Source organism: Lacerta agilis, chromosome 6, assembly GCF_009819535.1.
Source record: "Lacerta agilis isolate rLacAgi1 chromosome 6, rLacAgi1.pri, whole genome shotgun sequence".
In the NCBI taxonomy this organism is placed as follows: domain Eukaryota; kingdom Metazoa; phylum Chordata; class Lepidosauria; order Squamata; family Lacertidae; genus Lacerta; species Lacerta agilis.
In genome coordinates, this window is record NC_046317.1 from 32025840 (window position 1) to 32047513 (window position 21674).

At 42.6% G+C, this 21674-nt stretch overlaps 1 protein-coding gene across 2 annotated transcripts in view; it reads left to right on the top strand.

The window, feature by feature from the left end:
- Positions 1–15573: 15573 nt before the first annotated feature.
- NEGR1 (neuronal growth regulator 1) overlaps positions 15574–21674 on the top strand; it is a 434548-nt gene continuing 428447 nt past the window's right edge. For both annotated transcript variants that reach the window (XM_033151809.1, XM_033151810.1), the window contains exon 1: positions 15574–15837. In XM_033151809.1, coding sequence (XP_033007700.1) covers positions 15662–15837 — 176 coding nt within the window. In that variant the 5' untranslated portion in view covers positions 15574–15661. The remainder of the gene's footprint in view (positions 15838–21674) is intronic.

Below are 21674 nucleotides of genomic sequence, written 5' to 3' on the forward strand. Positions count from 1 at the left end.
ATTATTATTATTATTATTATTATTATTATTCTACAGGTAACATTTTCGACCGCTTCGCTTTTGCCAAGCCCATGGACCTAGAGAAACATGGAGATATATATTGGAAAACATAGAGCTATGAGGCACAGAAAAAATAGAGTCGCATGTAGTTTTGTAAGTGCTTTGATCCAATTTGGGTGGTATTGCCATTGCATTTTAACCTAGGAGGGAGTCAAAGATCCCCAAATCACCCCAATTTGCTTTGTTATTTCATCCCTTCCATAGAGTCAATACATACCCACAATCAGGAGTGCCAACTTGAATAAAATATTGGAGGCTCAGGTAAGCCCCGCTCCAGATAATTAATCGTATGACACAGTGCATGCACATCATTTGAATGGCATCACCTTTTTGAGGGGCAGCCCTCTCAAATATTTTATTGGAGGGGGGCGAAAAGACCTCGGCCCCAGGAGTTGGCTCCTATGCCCACAATATCTGTTGCACTTTAGAATATAACAATAGTTTCCTTTTTTGCATCATCATTTTTCCATGTTCTATTTAATTTCCTTATTTATGGAATTGAGGTAACATTATTTGGTTTGCCTAGAATCCTTATGTGTTATTACTATGAAAAAGTGGAATAAGTTTGCAGCTTCTAAGGCAGTTGCTTCACATTATTTTGAAGACAAGATTTTTGACAGTTCCAGTGTTGTCTTTTCTAGATTTTGGTGACATTAAAAATGTGTTTAAACCAGAAACAAAATGTTGTCTTCTTTGCAAGACTCTGATGGAATGGCAGCTGCTAGGTGACAATTGAGGGAGAGTGTCAAAAGCAGCTGGTCTCTCAGCAGAGCCAATGGAATAGCCCTGCTTCTCTTCACTGCTTCTGCTCTGCAGCCTGCATAGGAAAACAAAATTGGACTTATGGTATTCCAGATCCTGACTTTGCTTTAGTGCCAAACCAAACACTGCCCATTCCAGAAGCTAAGATGTGGCCCAAGAGAACTCTAGGCCAGCACTAGTTCCCCTGAACCACTCACTCTGACAACTATTGTCATCCCACCAGCAATCCCTGGGCTCCAAGCCTTCTTCCCCTGGAGGTTCCCTTGGGGTTCCTCAGCTAGTACTACCCACAAGCCGATTCAAAAAGGCTGCACTTGTGAACCAGACTTTCATGAACTCATAATCTTCTTTGGGGGAACAATGCAGGTTCAATGTTTCTGTGGTGCTAGGCAATTGGTGAGAGAATCAATGTATCTGAACCAGGCACAGGTGGGTAGGTGGTGGAGTTCCATATGTAGACGTGCCATAAACCACAGAATTAACTGACTATGGCAGACCAACACGGCTACCTACCTGTAACTGGAATTATTTAAATAGTTTATATTTGATTGCACTTTGCTTTGGGATCCTGTCCTCCACCCCTCAACCCATCATCCATTATATATGAAACTAACAAATGTTGTGTTTGCGAAAAACCTCTATTGAAATATAATCACTGGCTTTCCTGATGGTGATCTGAATAGTTCTGCTTCTGTTGTTTATCCTTCCTTGAATATGGTTGCGTTTTCCCTCTGCCAACAGTTGACAAACATTATTGGAGTTCTGCTCCATTGCAAACAATGGAGGTTGTCTTTCCCTTGTATTCAAACAGAATTGCTTTCACTGGGTACATTTTTGAACCTGTTACTAATTTAGATATTAAATTCATCTAATGAAAATCAGAGGTGAATGACTTGCCAATAAATAATTTATTTGACTAATTTAGCTTGACTAATAAACAGAAGCAGATTGCATTTTTCTCCAGTGTATTAGTTATTCAAATATATTTGACAAATTTAGCATCTTGTATGAAAAATTAAACTGCATGCAGTTTATGAATATTTAAAATATGAGCTGTTTTGGTTATAATTGGGTCAGTTCCAAAGAACATGTGACAACTGGGTCGTAGATAGTCTTGACTAACGGTGACTTTGTGAGGTTATTTGATGCAGGATGGAGAGCAGGCAGTTCATGTGTTTTGAGAGATTTACTAGATATCATTACTTCTACTGAGTTAGGTTTTGAAAGGAACGCATAAAACAGATGGAGCCCACTTCATTTTCAGGTCTGGCACAAATAGTTTACTATGTTAACACATGAGAAAACAGGGTATAAAACTGTTGACATATTAGGTGGCCATTTCCCCATGAATCACAGAGATGTTCCAGGGAGAGTGAGTTCTGGACTGAATTGTGCATTCCCAGTACACACTTTTCAGATTGCTGCTCAATATATCTGGTGTAGAAATTTTTTAATAGTTTGCTTGTGCAATTTTCTGGTTTTGTGCAAATCTGAGGGATAGGGGGGTGTGCATTCTTCTGTTCAGAAGCTCACCAAAAATAGTTATGAGCTCAGCTGGAAAAGGAATGAAAGCACTGAGGAAGTATTGGGCATGGTAAAGGGAGTAACAAAAAAGTGACAATTGATCCAGCCATCCAAAAACACCAAAGGTGGTTACCGGTATATATGACCGCAAGGGAAGTAGTTTGGAGCCTGATTCTCCCCAACTTATCAGACTATTCCCATATTGGGAAAACCCAAACTTACAGGGGAAAAGCCTTGTGACTGGTGTTGCTTGAGGGTAATGTCATGTCAACTACGTACATTAAATGGGAATGCAAATAGCTGCAAACACACAGTAAGCTGCTGTTGAAAAACCCTTAGTGCTTTAATTGTTAGTGATCTCTATGTCTATCTCTCCTATACAAATAAAAATGTAAGGCTGTTGTCACTCTGTGGTTGGCAGTCATACCAACTCCTGTGTGACAAAGGGCAGGCAGCCAAGCAAGAGCACTGGTGAGAGGTGGCCCAGGTTTATCAAGCCACTCCATGAAGTGCTCTAGTGACATTTAATGAAGGGGCGGGGCACTTCATAGATAGGTTTAACAAGCTGCAGCAAAGATTAATGGAGGGGAAAGTTGCTTCACACAGTGGTTTAGCAAGCTGTACTGTGAAGCTCCTCCCTCTCCTTTAAAAGTGGGTGGGGCTTGGGGTGAACTGGGGGGGGGGGGGCTAGGGCCAAGCTGTGTAGGAAGGGGTGGGGCAAGCTGTAAAAGGATAGGTGAGAGAGTGGGTGAGGGGCAAAGGAAGGAGAATGAACAGGCAGGGGGAAGGCAAAGGGATTGGCAGGTAGACTAGGTTTGTGAGTGGAGCGAAAAGGGTTAGCAGGCACACACACACACACACACACACACACAATTATGTACAAAAATCTTTAATAATTCAACAAAGTGATCATTGTCTTAGTTTCCTATCAGTTCTTTGAATCACAGCTTATGCTGAAAATACTAGAGGGTACCAGGAAATCTAAGGTCAGTAAGAATTCTGACCAATGGTCACAGCTACCAAAACAAGGGACTCCCTCGGGAAGTTGTGGACTCTCCTTCCTTAGATGTTTTTAAGCAAAGGTTGGGTGGCCATCTGTAATGAGCACTTTAGCTGAGATTCCTGTATTGCAGGAGATTGGACTAGATGACCCTCGGGTCCCCTTACAAACTCTACAATTCTATGATTCTATGATATCTGCCCATCCCTTGTTCTTTCCCAGGCAGCTATTTGGCAGCACAGATTCAGGAAGCATGAGATTTAGTAGACTCAGTTCTTCGAGCCGAATCTTCTGTTCCTGACATATTTATGTTTCCAGTTCTCTTTTTCGGTATATATGCAGGCACTTTTTCATGGAAATTCTGAATGCCTTTACTAAAAGGTACACTTTTGAACCATAAAATGTGACAGTGGAATTGTTTTCTATTTGCAGATACAAAATAATGGGCATTCCATGGTGTCTTATTTCTGTAGGTCCCTGACAGTTCATAATACATGCATTTATACTGAGCCCAAGCAAAATCTCATTTCCATAAAAACATGTTTTCCAGATCTTTTGTTTACATGCCCAGCAACTGAATTTTCTGTAACACTTTTGTTCAGTTTAACAATAAGCTTTGACCATGCTTACCCTGTACAATACGATTATAGCATTTCTTATAGAAAATGTAATTGACAATCTTTTCCTATGATGATAATGATTAAGAAATCAGGATGTTGTCAAATATTGTAATCAGTGAATTCCCTTAAAATTCATTAAATAATCCTGTTTCTTCACCTAACTTTTTAATTTTTGACTCTTTATGGCTTGTGTCTCCGATCAAAAAGTTGATTGATTTTTGCCATCATTTATGTAAAGGGTTTCCATCAAAGTCAATAGCAAATGCATGGTCAGACATCGTGGATTAAGCCTCCATGTTCAAAAGGGATATTCTTTTCTGGAACATGAGAAAATGTTAATTACCCCCCCAAAAAATAATATTTATTATTTTTCAAAATAAGCATACAAAGATATTCTTATTTAGCTATTATTGACCTGTATTATTACTTCACCATAAAAAACAAGACAAAAATTCTATACTAAAATCAACCTTCATGCTGTAAGAACTCCTCCTCTACGAGTCCATAATTCTATATATTGGAATATTTTTTCAAATAAGCTTAGAATTTCTTCCAATCTTCTTCCACCGCATCTTCTGTCTGGTTGCGCAGTCTCCCCATCAGTTCAGCAAGTTCCATAAAGTCCATCATCTTCATTCGCCAGGCGTCTATGTTTGGTATCTCATGTGTCTTCCAGTTTTTGGCAAGAAGTAGTTTAGCAGCTGTTGTGGCATACAAAAAGAATGTAATGTCCTTTTGGGGGATTTCTCCTCCAATAATTCCAAGCAAAAAGGCTTCTGGGTTTTTTTAACAAATGTGTTTTTCAACACCTTTTTCATTTCATTATAAATCTTTTCCCAGAAGTTTTTTACTTTGGGGCAGGTCCACCACATGTGGAAAAAGGTACCTTCTTTCTCTTTACATTTCCAACATTTATTATCAGCTGCATAGTGCATCTTGGCTAATTTAACAGGTGTGAAGTATCACCTATACATCATTTTCTTCATGTTTTCTTTCAGAGCAGTACACGCAGTAAAATTCATACCTTTTTCCACAATCTCTCCCAGTCATTCAGCATTATATTGTGGCCCACATCCTTTGCCCACTCAATCATAACAGATTTAACTTGTTCATCTTTTGTATGCCACTCCAGTAATAAATTATACATTTTAGAAAGATTCTTTGTCTTAGTCTCTAACAATTCCAATTCCAATCAGGATTTTTCAGATTGAAAAGCTGTATTTTTACAGTCTGAAAATGAGAAAATGTTTAAATGCTTTCATCCATCAAAAATATTTTGTTACCATATCATTTGTTTGAATCCATATAGACCTGTATTCATCCCCCCCCCAGATTTCTGTTCTTTCAGAATACAGTCATACCTCTTGTTACGAATGCTTCAGGATGCGTACAACACGGGTTACGAATGCACTGAACCCGGAAATAACAGAACTTGTTACTTCCGGGTTTGGAGGTTCACGCATGCGCAGATGCGTCAAATGACGTCATGCGCATGCACAGAAGCTCTGGATCACATCATGCACATGCACAGACGCGGCACTTCAGGTTATGCATGTCACGGGTTACGAACGGGGTACAGAGGTACCACTGTATAGTAATCTGACAGCAACTTAATCTAGGTTGCAACCTAATGCTGCAACCTAATCTTACTCCACCCACAAATGCTTTTGCTACATATATCTCAGTTTTTCATCCAGCAACTCAGTTTTATGCATTTCCATTATATTTAACTGCAAAGAGAGGGTTTAACAGCATCAGGTTTTTTTATGTATTTCTGTGGGATATATATTTGTAAATATGGAGATATATATAGAGAGAGATAGAGAGATGAGCAACTGGAACGAAGAAAGAGACATAAAAGTTTTTAATTAACATGAAAATGTTGTCCATATAGGCATGAATCTTTAGGCCAGTATAAGGCAGCTTGCTATGTTCCTGGAGATCTTTGTGAAGCAGGTCATAAAGGCAACAGATCCCCCCACTCCACATCTCTAGCACCTACTGTCTTGTCTGCAAGTTCATAGAATCATAGAATTGTAGAGTTGGAAGGGACCCCGTGGGTCATCTAGTCCAACCCTCTTCAATGCAAGAATCTCAACTAAAGCATTCATAACAAATGGTCATCCAATCTTTGCTTAAAAACCTTCCAAGGGAGTCAAGTCCACTGTTGAAAAGCTCTTGCTGTTGGAAAGTTATTCCTGATGCTTAGCTGGAATCTCCTTTCTTGTAACTTGAATCCATTGGTTCATGTCCTACCCTCTGGAGCAGGAGAAAACAAGGTTGCTCTCGCTTCCATGTGACAGCCCTTAAGATATTTGAAGATGGCTATCATATCTCCTCCCAGTCTCCTATTATCTGTGCTAAACATACCCAACTCCTTCAACTGTTCCTAAGCTTGGTTTCCAGACCCTTGTGTTAAAAATAATCAGGAAATGTTTATGAGACTGAGTATAAATGGATGTTATGTATTGATCAAGAAATAAGTAGTTCAAAGTCTGATCTCTTCAGCAACAGAGTGTTCACCTGCTATCAGGTGACAAATGGAAGCCGCTGTAAAGTACATGCTCACATTCCTCTGCTTCTCAAAGCTGTAAGTGTAAAATAACCTGGTTAATGGGATGCTAAAACACCATAATCATTTTTGCCTTCTTCTTCTTTAAAAAAAAACCAAAAAACTTTAGCTAGCTTTGTCGAGATAAATTGATTTACAGCTTCATTCCTCAAGCACATAAAAGTATGGAGACACATACACTTACAATCAGAACAGCAGCAGGGCCTTTGAATACATTTTATTACTATTAAGAGTAATAGTTTTGCTTTTAGGCATCAAGCTTGAAGTATCATAGCAGAAATAAAAATTGCTGCACCACTTGGGTGGCCAGATAGAGAAGAGGGTGGAGCTCCTGCACCTTTAATAGTTAAGTGGAAGGGGGAAATCCAGCAGGCATAGCTAGTCATGCAGGCTATGCCTGATGAAATTCTCTTGCGTACACTTAGCTCTTCAAGGTACTTGAGCCCCATTCTGTGCTTTTTAGTATCTTGCTACACAGGCAAAGTAAACCATTTATGCCTTAGGCTTTGTATGCATCATAGGTTTAAAGCACATTTCCCTCCCCAACCCTGCAAGAATCCTAGCAACTGAAGTTTGCTAAGGGTGCCGAGATATTTAGAAGTTCTCGGGATTCTTTCTGGGGGGAGTGGTGCTTTAAATGCATGGTGTGCACACACTCTTGGACACTGTCAAATGTCTAGGAAATAACTGTCAAAGGAAGTGTTTCAGATTGGTAGCATAAAGTCCTCCAACATTATCACCATCTCCTACTTAAAAGGAGGAGTGGAAATTTATTCACTGGCAACTTTATGTTCTCAGTCCTCTGTGTGTTTTTATTGTGACCCTTGACCATTTGGGGGGCACAGTATATTATATGTCTACTCTGAATATTTATTCTTCTGCTACAGCACAACTGAGCCCATTCTGGATGTTTCCAAACTCTCTTCATTTGTGTCTCATAAAAATAGGAAGATGTAGGCTGTTAACAAGTTGACAGTATTATTGACGTATTTGGCATCGGTATTAGTACACTTCTGTCATTTGACAATTATTTCCCTTAGCAAACCATATGGTAAAGAAAATGTTTTCATTCACCCACACATGATGAACATTTTCTTGAAAGACACATGCTGTGTTTGCCATCCCACCACAGTTTGTGGAAGTCAGGAGCCCAGAGCTCCCCAAAGTCCCAAATACAAGCAAGCACCAAATGCCTGTTTCAAACTTTATGGAGCTCCTAGTTTGCCACTTCCTCCTGACTCAAGAGAGGTGTCTGCAAAGACAGCTGGACAGGCGTGCTCTGTTGGCAGAGTTCCTAGACTCCAGCCTCTGCTATTTCAGCATCTCATCATCTTTTACAGTGCAATCCTATGCATGCCTGCTCAGAGGTAACTGGCTATAGTATTGCTTCCTTAATGTTGTTGGGTTTTTTTAATATAACATTATAGGTTATAAATCTGAAAGTCTCTCATCATTAGTCTGTAATTTTTGTAGACATGTTTGCATTCATCTGGCTCCCTCATTGTGCAAGCTAGCAACTAGACAACGATGCAGTGGATGATTTTCTTTTGGTGCTTGAAAATTATGGAGTAAAGCACTGGTCCACAGAAGTGGTTTCTGCCCCCATCTGGAACTCAGGCTGAACCTCTGAGTGCTGATTGGGTTGGTAAGATGCTTGAGAAGGTCCCAGGCCCAGCCATAGTCCAAGTCAATTCCAAAAATAGTGTTCAATATGAAAGTCAGCAGTCTGATATATTGGGCTTGGTATGTTATCGACCTCTTTCTGGGTTTTTGAGCTTTCAAGGTCAGAATTAAGCTGCCATGGGGCATTGCTAGGTCATCTGAAGCTTCTTCACATATACCCAGAGCAGAGGCAGATTTAGAGCTGCATAACCAGTTCCCCCCACATGGGGGAGAGTTGAGAGGGTACCTTCCTGCCTCCTTTCCAAAACCTAGTAAGCACTTGCTTCAGGGAGGAAGTGTGAGGGTTCTGACAGGGTTCTAGGGTCCTCCCTCCACCTTCCCAAAGCCAGAACCTCCTTCTTCTTTCCTAAAGCCCAGCACCTTGCTTACCCAGCTTTGAGAAGGCATGGGCTGTGGGGAAATCAAATATTGGCCTTGCACAGGGCACCATATTACCAAGAGGCAGGAATGGAAAGCAGTCAGTGGTTTCACTGATTTATCTCTATATTAGAGGCCTTAGGGCAGCTCCACAGCCACCACAAATGTTGCAGTGAAGTAGGCATGAGCCAAAGGGAACAAATAAATGCAGAAGACCCAGACCAAATACAGGTGGCCAAATCACTTTCAAACTATATAATACAACATACCCTCCAACATTTCTCCAATGAAAATAGGGCCATCCAATTTCATAATGATAATTTTACTATTTATACCCCACACAACTTACTGGGTTGCCCCCAGCCACTCTGGGAGGCTTCCAACATATATAAAAACATAAGACGTTAAACATAAAAAAGACTTCTCTATACAGGATTGCCTTCAGATGGCTTGGGGGTCGGATAACTCAAAATCCTGCAACATTTCTCAGATGAAAATAGGGAACTCCTAACATACCCTCCAACCAGCATTCGAAACTCCTGTTGTTCTAGGCGCATTTAGCAACAGGGAATTTCATTAGTGCAAGTAGTTTCTGAGCTCTTGGCGTACTACTGCACCAGATCAGATTAAAATTGCAGTGGAAGGAAAGGAGGACCTTTTTCTGCCTCCTCACTTCCAGCTACTCTCTGAAGACTGCAGAAGAGACCCTCTTAAGAATATTACGGGGGTGGGCAGAGGAAGGACTAGACCATGTGAAAAATGAACATAATATTTTAGCTGCAGATCATTCATTTTCAGCTTTGTATTCTTGTTATAAAAAAACATGCCTAGACATTCCCTTTTTGCACCCATAACCTAGGTTTAAGGTGCCATTTAGCTCCTAGCTTTCATATCTCAGTTCCTATCACTGCCTCCACCATTTCTCCAATGAAAATAGGGACATCCCAAGGGAAAGCAGGACATTATGGGATCAAATCAGAAACTGGGACGGCTTCTCTTAAATCAGTGACGTCCCTGGAAAATAGGGACACTTGGAGGGTTTGATACAATACAGAGCTACATATCTGAGCAGTAACATATCTTCCTGCAACTAAGGAGCAGCTATAGCTGTTTGTTATACAAATGAATTTATGGCCTTTGGTGGTCATTTGGTGGTCCAATGCTTTCCTCTAAGAATGGGAAGCCTGGAAAAATGACTGCTATAGGAAACAGTTACCAGTACAAACAAATGCCGAATGGTCTGATTACAGTACAGGTGGAGCACACAAGTCTCCCTTTCATCAAAGGGGATAATTTTAGCTTCAGCCCCCTCCCCAATCAAATGTCTTGCTTCCTTCTAGTTAGTAACTTACCCAGTTTGTGAGAAGAAACCTCTTATTGATCTCTGCGGTAATTATTTTTGAAGGATTCTTGAGATGCCAACTTGTTTAATGCCAAGTAGGGGGGAGGAGAAGCGAAACAGCTGCTTTGTGAGGTTTCTCTTCTTCCCTGTGTATGTATGTATGCAAGCATGCAAAGCAAGCTTCTTTGCTGCCTTCAGACTCCCAGAAAACAGATCTGGATAAAAGACCTCCATCTCCAGAACACCACTGATGGGCATAACTGCTATTGACTCTTGACCTGCACTTTTCATTGATCTGAAAATGGCCCCCGGTGGCAGGGGATGTGAATCTTAAAAATGAATGAAATAAAACATTTCCTATTCCTCTCATCGTTATTGCTGATCAAGTGTCCAAATAACTCTTATCGTGGGAAATAGCAAGATAGATAGATAGACAGACAGACAGACAGACAGACAGACAGACAGACAGACAGATACAGGTAGGTAGCCGTGTTGGTCTGCCATAGTCAAAACAAAACAAAATAAAAAATTCCTTCCAGTAGCACCTTAGAGACCAACTAAGTTAGTTCTTGGTATGAGCTTTCATGTGCATGCACACTTCCTCAGACAGAAAGACAGATATTCTTACCTTATCTGGGGCAATCGTACGCATGTTTCCTGACAGCTAAGTTTCATGATGCTCAGTGAGTCAGTTGTGTGGGCATAAAATTGAAGCCTCCATGAAGGGGACATGGAGGCTGGGGTGAAGTTACTCATTCATTTCTCTGTTTGTTTTCTCTGAAAGTGAAAAATGCTGTGCTTCCTTTTGTTTACTGTTTATAAATTACTACTCATATCTACTCCACTTCCCACACATGCAAAAAAAAAAAGGCCAATAATCATTTTAGTATGTTTGTTTGAATTTTTAATGATCCAGCAGGAAAGCCAGTTGGATCAGGCCAATGGCTCATCTAGCCCCACATTTTATTCTCAGAGTGGCTAACCACATGCCTATGGGAAGCACACAAGCAGGACTGAGCACAGGATCACTCTCCCCTCCTATGGTTTCCAGCAACTGGCATTCAGAAGGATGCTGCCCTGAGTATGGAGGCAGAGCATAGCCATTGACAACCTTATCCTCCATGAATTTGTCTTATAACCTTTTAAAACCGTCTTGAGTTGGTGACTATCACTTCCTCCTGTGGCAGGGAGTTCCATACTTTAAATATGTGCCGTTTAGAGAAGTGCTTTCTTTTATCTGTGCTGAATCATCCAACATTTAGCTTCAGTGGGTGTCAATGAGTTCCAGCATTATGAAAGAGAATATGGTTAGGAGACACTAGTACAAAAAATAATAATGAAGGAAAACACAATTGCCAATCATTTAGACCAAGAGCAATCTTCCCCAGAAGGAGGAAAAGTGACTATTCCATGGAAAATTCAACTTCCTTGAAAAAGAGGTTTTCATACTGAAAAGTGAAAACCTGAAAAGTGAAAAATGATTCTGTTTAATTCCTGAAAACACTGTAAAAATAATACAGGAATACAGGAAAATGTAATTGTACACATAATAACCTATAATGCAGTTAGATTCTGCTGTCGTCAGAGTTCCTGGGGAAACCCAGCCAGATGGGTGTGGTATAAACAATAAGTTGTTGTTGTTGTTGTTGTTGTTGTTCTCTTGGCATACTCATTTCATGATATCTGAAGTTCCTAATGTTAATTGTTTTATACTTAATAATTCAAAGCGGTTAAGCCTTCTTTTGCCTTATACAACTTCCTGAGTTGTTAAGATTAAAATGCTTGATTCCCATCTGTTCCCCAGCCGTCCCCCCCATTTAATCACACCAACATGTACCTGCAGGAAAAGCATGCAAAATATTTCATTTCTCTTTAACAAGTTTATCAATGAGCCCTTGGGAGGCGGGCAGTGGAAAGGGGCAGACAATTATTTCTTGTAGTTGTCTGTGATCTATTGACAAATGCCTGTATTAATATACAGTCAGCTTGCATCTGTATACCACAGGCCTTAGAATTTTGACTAAGAACTGGGAATCAACATAAACATGTACAACTGCTGCTCTTGCTTCATCTAAGTCCCAGCTTTGCTTACCCCATAAGCTCTCCAGGTGTTTTAGTAGGCCTCCATAGAAGATTGAGCTTAATCCCTGAGGGAGGGATCAGACTGAATGTCCATCTAATCTAGCATCCTCTCACAGTGGTAAGACCAATATCTATGGGAAGCCCACTAGCAGGACCTGGGCAAGCAGGAAGGACTCCTGAGGCTCAAGAACAGGAATGGGGAAACTCTGATCTAATTGGGCTCACTGGGCTTCCCCATTTCACCAAGCAGGTACTGCTGTACATGTGACATCAGGCGTGGGACAGGTAGTTCCAACACTATTATTGTGTACTTCCTCCAGGACTTTGAATATAAACTGCTTCCTCTGGGAAGGGGAAAGTTTTGGGGAGCATTTCCCCCTTTGCAAAGACTTTAGAGGTGGTTCCAGGGAATTCTTTGAAGTGTGTTCCTAGTGTCAACCAGCTGGCTGAAGATAGTCTTTCATTGCCAAAGGGGCTTGTTGTAACCAACAATCAGTTGTTCTGTGCTTACAGCAGCCTCCTTTGGACTTTGGCAGGTGTCAATCACCTGGTGTCATTATGATGACAGGTGATTGGCAGGTAGTCATTTCAACTCACTTATCAAAGTTAGCCTGTGTGGGATGAGGGAGATACCAGCCAGATTCAGTTCCTCACCCTTGTGCAAGATATATGTTACTCTGCAGTTGCTGTTTTTTATTTCTTCTTCTTCTTCTTCTTCTTCTTCTTCTTCTTCTTCTCCTCCTCCTCCTCCTCCTCCTCCTCCTCCTCCTCCTCCTCCTTCTGTTGTTGTTTAAACAAAAAACAAAGCTATTGAAGCAGTTGTGAATGAGGAAAGGACGTATGGAAAGAGGCTGCTTAATAATCCTTTCTCTTGATCCTTTCCCTGTTAAAATCACTCTTGTATTAGCTAATTCCATTGGGGAGAGAACATAAGGCTTATCCATATCTTCCCTGGATCTTTCTTGCTATAGGTGAAAAAGCAGCTAGAGAGAAAGGTAATTCTGAGATGGAAACAACTGTAGGAAGGAACAGAGCACAGTCTTTTCTTGCTTAGATACAGCCTGCTCCAGGCTGCTTTGGGTTTAAATGAAACTTCCATGGAGGAAACAGACAGAAATCTAGTATGTGGTTGAAGTGTGAGAGGAGAAGATGGATGGGACAAAATACTGACCATGATTTCCCAAATATTGACCATGGTTTTCCAAACACTGACCATGGTTTCCCAAGCTTCAGAGTTCTTGGTGAGCTTACAAAGTTGTCATTGACCCCAGCCCAAATTCCTAGGAATATAAATGAAACAAAGTCAAGAAATAGAAATATATTACCAATGTTTATTAATCATCAATCACTGTTACTAAGAATCATAAAATGAAAAAAATCATTTTAAATTCCCAAGGAAGGTGCACTCTGTACATGCCCATGCCCTTTATTTCTGAGGCTCATAGTTTCTAACGAAAATTTTCACACTATACCTCATAATGTTCTTTTCCACCCCTTTTAACCCTGTTTCAACCTCTAGGTCCTTAGCCAGTCGCTGCAGAGTCCTCAAATATCAGGTTAATCTAAATGAGTTACTGGGGTCCTTGCCAACCCTGTACACTGGGATTCTGCCAGAAAAGGGTACTACTAAAGTGGTCAAAATAGTGTCTTTGTTAAATAAATAGCCCTAACTATGTTAAAAATAAAATTTGTTGTGGCTTTGTGTGACCTGGAATTACATCTATTTTAACTGTACAAACCTAAAGTTTTGGTAGGATCTTGAAACCCTCCTGAAAAATACCAGTAGTCTGGAGATGCCATTACTTCAGATCAAATTGTTGCCCAGTTGTTCATCTGGTCACAGTGCAAAGCAGGGCCTAACTGGTAGTAGCACCTATCATGTGGAACAACTTTCCAGCAGAGAATATGCAAGCACTGATGCGGGATGGCTTCCCCTGAAAGTGAAAAATGCCCTATTTTAACAGGCTCCCCCCCCCCCCCGTTCTGCTATTGACGCCCACCTACTGTTTTGATTTGGGGTTTTGGGTTTTATAGGATTATATTGTAGATGTAAACTGTTTTGGTAATGCATAATGGAAGTGGGGAAAAGGCAGTATGAAAATACAAATGAAAAATAAAAACCAAGTGTATTCCCTGATTCATCGAGTCTTTGAGAATGGATAGGTTTGATCTTCTTGCAGTCCATGGGACTCTCCAGAGTCTCCTCCAGCACCATAATTCAAAAGCATCAATTCTTCGGCGATCAGCCTTCTTTATGGTCCTAAGGGATAATAAGCAGTGTGAGTGTGTTAATATTAAGTAAGAGATCAGCAAGGGTAGGATGTGGTCAGTTTTAGAAGTTGACAGCAACAGCTTCTGCACATCTTGATTCTGCAGGAAGATCTCCCCACAATCTCTCCCAGACTTTTCAGGGGCCTTCATTTCCACTGGGGTGAAGGATCCCCTGTTGAATTGAGCAACATCAAAGGGCCCCCGCGGTTCAAAACCGCATCTTTAAGGGTTTCCCTTCTGCCTTCTGAACTTGCTTCTGCAGCCAGAGTGTCCTTCCCTTTTGTGGTGTGTGTGGATGAGGGAATTGGGGGGTGAGGGTGTGCCAAACGAGAAGGGCGACCCCACATTCAAGCAACCTCCCCCCCCCCCCTTTTTAAAGAGATGCCACTTGTGTGAAGGCGATCTGGTGAAACCAGAGCAAGGCAAGAGGGACCACACTCACCCTGTCCCCCAAATTCAGAGCGGGCTAAGTTTCAAAGGGAGGGGATGTTCAGAGAAGGAAGCTTTGAGCTTGAATGAATGGAAAGGAGGAGATGGAAGGCGGGGGGGGGGGTACAAGCAACTGCAGCTCTTGAAAAGAAAATCGGTGTGTGTGTGTGTGTGTGTGTGTGTGTGTGTTCCACATACGTGAGCTCGCTATCTGGCTGCAATCAATGCCTTTAATTGTTGCTTTCTTTCCATCGCGGTGCCCCTTCACTCTCTTCTGTTGCTTGCGTGTGCGTGTGTGTTTTCTTTCCCCCTCTGCCCATATATATATATTGTGTGTGTGTGTGTGTGTGTGTGTGTGTGTGATTTTCCCACCAACGCCACCATCCCCTCCCCTCTTTCCCTCTCTGCTCCAGCAGCACCAGCACCAGCCACCAGGACAAGTTGCTACGGAAACGGCTGCATGGCAACCGGCTCAGAGCCTGGGGTCCGTCTGCTGCTTCTGCTGCCGCTGCCGCTGCTGCTTCTGCCGCCGCCGCCGCCGCTTGTGTGGCTGCCTCATTCTCCCGCGCGCTTCCCTCCTCGCTAGATGGTGTGCGAGACACCCGAGACTAGACACGCTCCGGACGCGGGCAGCGAGAAGCGGCGAGCGAGAGGAGGAGAGGCGGCGCGAGAAGCGGAGGGAGGCGGCAGAAGGCGAAGGCAAAGCCGGCAGAGGCAGCAGCGGCAGCCGGAGGAGAAGAGGCGAGAGGCGACGAGCGAGTCCGGGACGCTCTGCCGCTCGCCCGGGACCTGAGGAGAAGAAGAAGGAGAGGAGGCGGAGGAGGCGACGACGATTTCCCGCCTGCCCGCGCGCGCGCGCCGCCCCCCCCCCCCCCCCCCGTTTTTCCTTCTGAGGGGAGACGAGCCCAGAGCCCGACGCCGAGCCGGAGCGCAGCGCAGCTTCTCCCTCCGAAGCAGGCATGGACATGATGCCTCTGGTCCAGGGCGCTTGTTGCTCCAACCAGTGGCTGGCCGCGCTGCTGCTGAGCCTCTGCTGCCTGCTGCCCTCCTGCCTGCCCGCCGGGCAAAGTGTGGACTTCCCCGGGACGGCCGTGGACAACCTGGTGGTCAGGAAAGGCGAGACGGCGGTGCTGAGGTAGGGCTCGCCTCAGCTGCTGCTGCTGCTGCTCTCCTGCTCGCCCCGCTCAGGCGGGGGTGGGGGCAAAGGGCGGGAAAATAACATGTGAGGGGCTGTGTGTCGTGTGTGTGTGTGTTGTTGTGTTTCTCAATCCTCTCATGGTCGGCTGGAGAAGGAGAAGAGAGTCCTGGCTCCGCGGGGGCTGCACCAAAAAAAGTGGGTCCGAGCCGTGAAGTTGTTGGGCACAGAGGGAGAGAGGAGGCTCCATCCCGCTTGGAAACTAATGGAGCCCCCCTGAGTTTCATCCCCTCCTGCCTCTCTCTCCCCCTCAGCCATGTCCCACCCTCGCACTTGTGGCGTTGAAAGGCGTCCTTCCTCCTCTCCCCACCGAAATGCCCCTCTTGGTGGGACTTTCAGCGGAACTTTAGCATCGCTTTTTTTGTTACTCGGTGGGCTCTTTTGAGTGAGTGAGTCTTCCTCCCTCCCTCTATGGTGCTTTTTTATTATTATTCCCTTTCTCGTGGATTTGCAATTAGCTCTCTCTCTCTCTCCCCGGAATTACTTCGCAGCTTCTTCCTCAGGCGTGCTTCTTCTCTCAGCTCCTTGTTAAGCCTCTGAGAGCTGTAATGGCTCATCAGAGAACAGCGAACCCCCCCCCCACCCCCCACCCCGCACGCTCCCCTCCGCCGCCGCCGCCGCCGCGTCCCCAGCTTCGCAGGCGAAGTGGCTGCAGTGCAGAGTGAGCCTTGTGTGTGCGCGGTGCGAAATATGTCCTTTGAGCAGAAATGTTGGAAGTTGGTGCCCAGCAGAGCGATCCGAGTGATGCTTTAAACGCCCCCCCCCCCCCGTTCTTCAGAGCCGCCCTCCCTCTGGCGCTTGAAACTCCTGTCCAGATGCTTGCTGCATTATCACTGACAGTGCAGTTCCACGCATCTGACTGCTACGGTAGATTTCTCGAGAGATCTGATCCAGGGATCCATCTGTACCAAGTACCAAGCAATGCATACCGCAGTGTATTAACTAACACACACACTACTTCTTTTTTGCCTGGAAGAGGTGCCTGTATTCTGATGTTTAATTGGACCGTTTCCCCCAAGCCCTGATCTATGCTGCAAAATAAAGGAGCTCCTGTTCGCCCTTTCTTTTTTGAGAGAGAGCTTTGCGTGTGGAGATGATTTAAGAGCACAGATTGCCACTTGTCTTGTAAATGCAGAGCCCCGTGCCCAATTAGTTGACGTTGTGAAACTGTAGCTAGAGAATAAGCACAGTTTGGTAACGGAAGGATGCAAAGGGATGGGAGGGGGGGTGGACTCTGTACCTCAGCAGCAGATGAATGCAAAAGGTCCTTACTTGCCTTTGGAATGCTAAGTTTGTTCAAAGAAGTTGGAATGGGAATCACTGGTGCTCGACTTAATTTCTTCGGGATAGTGCTTGATGTTTGTAACAGGATCTGCAGTGTAACCTTCCTATGCCTGCTGTATAGCACTGCTCAGCAGTAACAGTTCACTGAGGATACAGATACACTCACTCCACTTCAGGTTCTTGGCATTTTCATGGCGATTTTCATAGGAGGATGTTAACGATTTGTATTAATTACTTTTTGAAATTTACATATTTCTGCCACCAGAAGATTGCATGGTTTACAGCAGTTTTGCAATTCCTTCCTTTTTAACAACGTTTCCATTTCATAACAACCCACTTGGCTAGTGAAAATTTGTTTACCAGTAGCAGTCTATCGTCTATGCATCCCACACACACCCCAAAAACTGGCTTAATTAGTCACCTGTTTTAATTTGTGCCTCCCCAGCCCCCAGCTTAATTTTTAGTGGTTGCATTTTGCACATTGCCAGGACAATTCTCTAGGGTGTGTGTGAAGGGAGGGGAGCCACTGTATGGTTTTTCTTACTACTTAGAATAAGTACAAAGATTCCTACTTCTTGTTTCTTACATGTTCATAGGTTAGTCTCTGCAGCAGTTTTAACCATGAACGACGTGGTTATAAATTGTGTTGCTTGCTGATAGTGAATTAGATTCATAAACTAACTTCATCATCAGAATCCTTGCTTTTCACTTATACTGCAAAGCTCTTGCCGTATATTTATTGCAGAAGATACTCTTTCATTGTTTCAAACTGTGGCAGGGGCAGCCCAGCCCTATTTATTTCCCTGACTGTTCTCATGTGGTGGATGCTGAGAACACATTCAGTGTTTATGCACCACTGGTTGACATATTTTTCATCTGTAGTAATATGCTGTAGTTACAGTCCATGGTTTTATAATACATTGGAATTTACTCTTGTTGGTTTCCCATGCTGCAGACAGAAAGTAAATGCAACCCTAGTCTCTTTCTTTATTTGCATTGCTTCCAATGTAATGACAGCCAAGGATCAGAGTTGATGAGCTTAGTTTTCCCATTCATGCTAGGATGCAAACCAGTGCTAGTGGGCAGTGTGAATCCTTCATACCTATTTTTAAAGAAACCCAATGAATTCAGAACTAAGCAACCGATGGTGCCTTTTCGCAGCTAGAATTAAATGTGTATGTTATCACTGTAACATATGTATTTCTCCAAGGCCTGGCTACGACGTGGAATACATTACATAAATGCAATAGGAGTTTTATGGCAAAGCAATTCTTCCCATCTTATAAGTGGGGGAGCATGAATAGCAGCTTTTAAAATAAAATCCCACCAATAATAGAATGCACTATATACATTATTTTACCAGAGAAAGCAAAATGCATTACTGAACTACTGGGCACAGAAGAGCAAAGGCAATATTAACGTTGTTAAAATTCCTTGAACGTTTCTTAAGGAATGGCACATTTTGTGGAATGGAATGCATTCCCCTTGGTATCTGTCGTGCAAGCAAAGTTTACTTCAGTGGAGTCCAGTTTTCAAGGAAAGTTGATAGGAAACAGAGGAGCAACTTAGCCATTTGATGCAGACTTCCTAGCCATTCTCTGGAATCTTCTCCCTACGGGTTATGCACAGCTTTTATTTAATGCATAAAACCCAGAACACTTAAATTAATGAAAATCTACAAGAAAATGCTTTTTCGGTGTTGTATTCGGGGAAGCAGCCTTCTGCAAACACAGACAAGGAATGCAGAGTACATATTGCAGCTGTTTCAATGGCTCTGTTGATTTGTTCACAGGTAGTAGCTAGTGTATTTTCTTCCACTTACCCAAGACTAGAGTGTGATGGTTGGGATTAATGCATATTGCTCTACACAAAGAAATGTGTATAAATATAAGGAGATATTGTATCACATATTTTTAACACTGTGCTTCTGTATACAAACAACTATGCTTTATGCAAATATTTTGATGCTCAGAGTCAAACTGTATTTTCATGTTTAAAAAGAAATATTTTGTGTGGCCAGGGTTCCCCCAAAGTAACTACACGCTTAAAATATTGCAATCAAGAAACTTATAATCTGAAGACTTAAATCATCTAGTATAACTGCTGGTGGCTAATATTAAAGGGCAAGTGTTGGGATCTCTGAGTCATCCTTCCAGTGTTTGAGTCAGCAGTTTTATTGTTTAATGAAAGGACGATTATGTTTAAAAGGATTATATACAGGTGTTTTAATTATCTGACTGCTGAACTGTTGAAAAACATTACCAGTTAGGCATTTTAGCTGAGATGCTATAGGGATGTAACTGTGGAATGGTGGTGGAGTCTTTCTCTTATAAATCCACAAGCCAAGTGAAGCCAGTAATGTCTGTGGTTGTGTCAGTGGTAGCAAGACTCTTTCTAGGAAGCAATTCTTGTAATCACCATTAGTGGAGTCCGGTGCCAGACTTCCATGTGACTTTGCAGTGTCCCATGTGGAGCAAAATGTGGTGGAAAAATGATAACTTTCTTCCAGAACCTTGGGCTGCAATCCTATACACAGTTACTAGGGAGTAATCACCATTGCACAAAGGTGGGATATATTTCTGAGTACACATCTGTCTAGAAATTCAATGACAAAAGGTTTGAAGGAGGTATGTGCTATATATTGTAAGTATTATCTGAGAAATTTGGAGCATTATACTTTCTATGTGCAAGCTTCAAACATCTTATGTCTGCCAGCAATCTATATCTTAAACAACTTGCCTTGTTTTATAGGGTTGGGCAGCAAGCTAAAACATAATAGCTACACAGAATGAAATAAAATCCCAGGTCTACAAAATAAAACTGCAGCTTTACAGCATCTTTTATCATTTTGTATATTTGGGTATCACAGTTCCAGTGTTGGAATACTAATATTATTTATGATGTGATATTGGTGGTGGGGATTGCTGTATACGAGGGATGGAGAACCTGCAGCCCTCCAGATGTTGTTGCACACTAGCTCCCATCACCTGTAGCTAGTGTGGACAATGGTTGGGGGTTATTGAAATTGTAGACCAACAGTATCTGTGAGCCACAAATTCTCCACCTCTGCAATACATCCTTGCTGAATGAAGATTATCGTTGGGAGTCACGATCTGTTCCAGCCAACCATTTTTCTACAGCAGCCTTTTCCAACCAACCAAGTGCCATTCAGAGTCTTTGCCCTGCAGGCCCCACCATCTCTGAGAGATAGCAATGTGCAGAGTCTTGTTCCCCACCCCACCCCACAAGGCACTTATGACTGGACTCACATGAGAATGTCCAACTAGAACTATGGTACAGCACAGGGTATTCTGACTACAGGCTTGCATGATCAACTTTTGATTTTTATTACAACCCTGAGATCTACCAAATGGTGCAAAACGAGAACAAAATTTGGGAAAGGCTGGTGAAAATTGCTGCCTCCAAGAAAACTCAATCACAGAAAAAGAATTATCTCCCACTATGATCCACCCCATGGAGAAAAGTTTAAAAAAAGAAAAGAAACCTGTTATCCCACCCAGGCATACGTCCCATTGAACTTATTATGGCTTATTTCTGAGTAGACATTTATAATATTGTACTACCATACTCTGTCATTCTGAACTGACTAAAATGAATCATGACTTAGCAATAAGCATCCTGGATATTGGTTTTATGTTAGGATGTATCTCTGTGCTTCTACAATATATCATCCAGACCTGATAACAGCCCAATGGCTTCTGTGGTATAGACGCTGTTGTGATTCGGGGCATGGCCTTTGTTGACGTACTTCAACAAAAATGAAAACCGCAGACGCAAACACAGTGAATTAGTTGAATAGAATGACACAACTTCTTCATATATGTCTTAAAGCACTTACACAGTTTGTGCTAGTCTGTTCAGTTCAACAGATCTGATCTACTGCAAGAACGTAGTTATAACTAAGCAAGGAGTAAGTCAAAGTTTGTGGGTACCATTTTAAAAATTGGACAGATGTGCTTAGGCTTTCCTTGGGGCAAGGTGTGAGGACACATGATACAGTCATCTCCCTGAATCTGTGATGCTCTGGTCAGTGCCTAGATGGGAGATCAAATGGAAATCCCATGTACTCCAGCTTGAGTTCCATGATGGGAAAAATTATTCTTTCTCCCTTCCTTTTTGGTGAGCTACAACTGCCATTTTTTCATTTTCTACATCGTAAGTCAATAAAATTCATTCCTCCCCAGTGTCACAGTGTACATAGTGGAACATGGTAAACTGCCTTATACTGAGCCAGCCATTCGTCCATCTAGGTTATTATTGCCTACACTGATGATCAGCAACATTCTGGGATTCCAGGCAGAAATCTTTCCCAGTCTTACCTGGAAATGCCAATGACTGAATATGGGAACATCAAAATGCAAACATGTGCTCTACTACCACCCTATGGCCCTTAAAAGATTGTTGGGGGAACAGCTTGACTGAATTCTTGAGGCGCAGATTAAAATTAACAATCTGATTTTGAAGTGGGACTG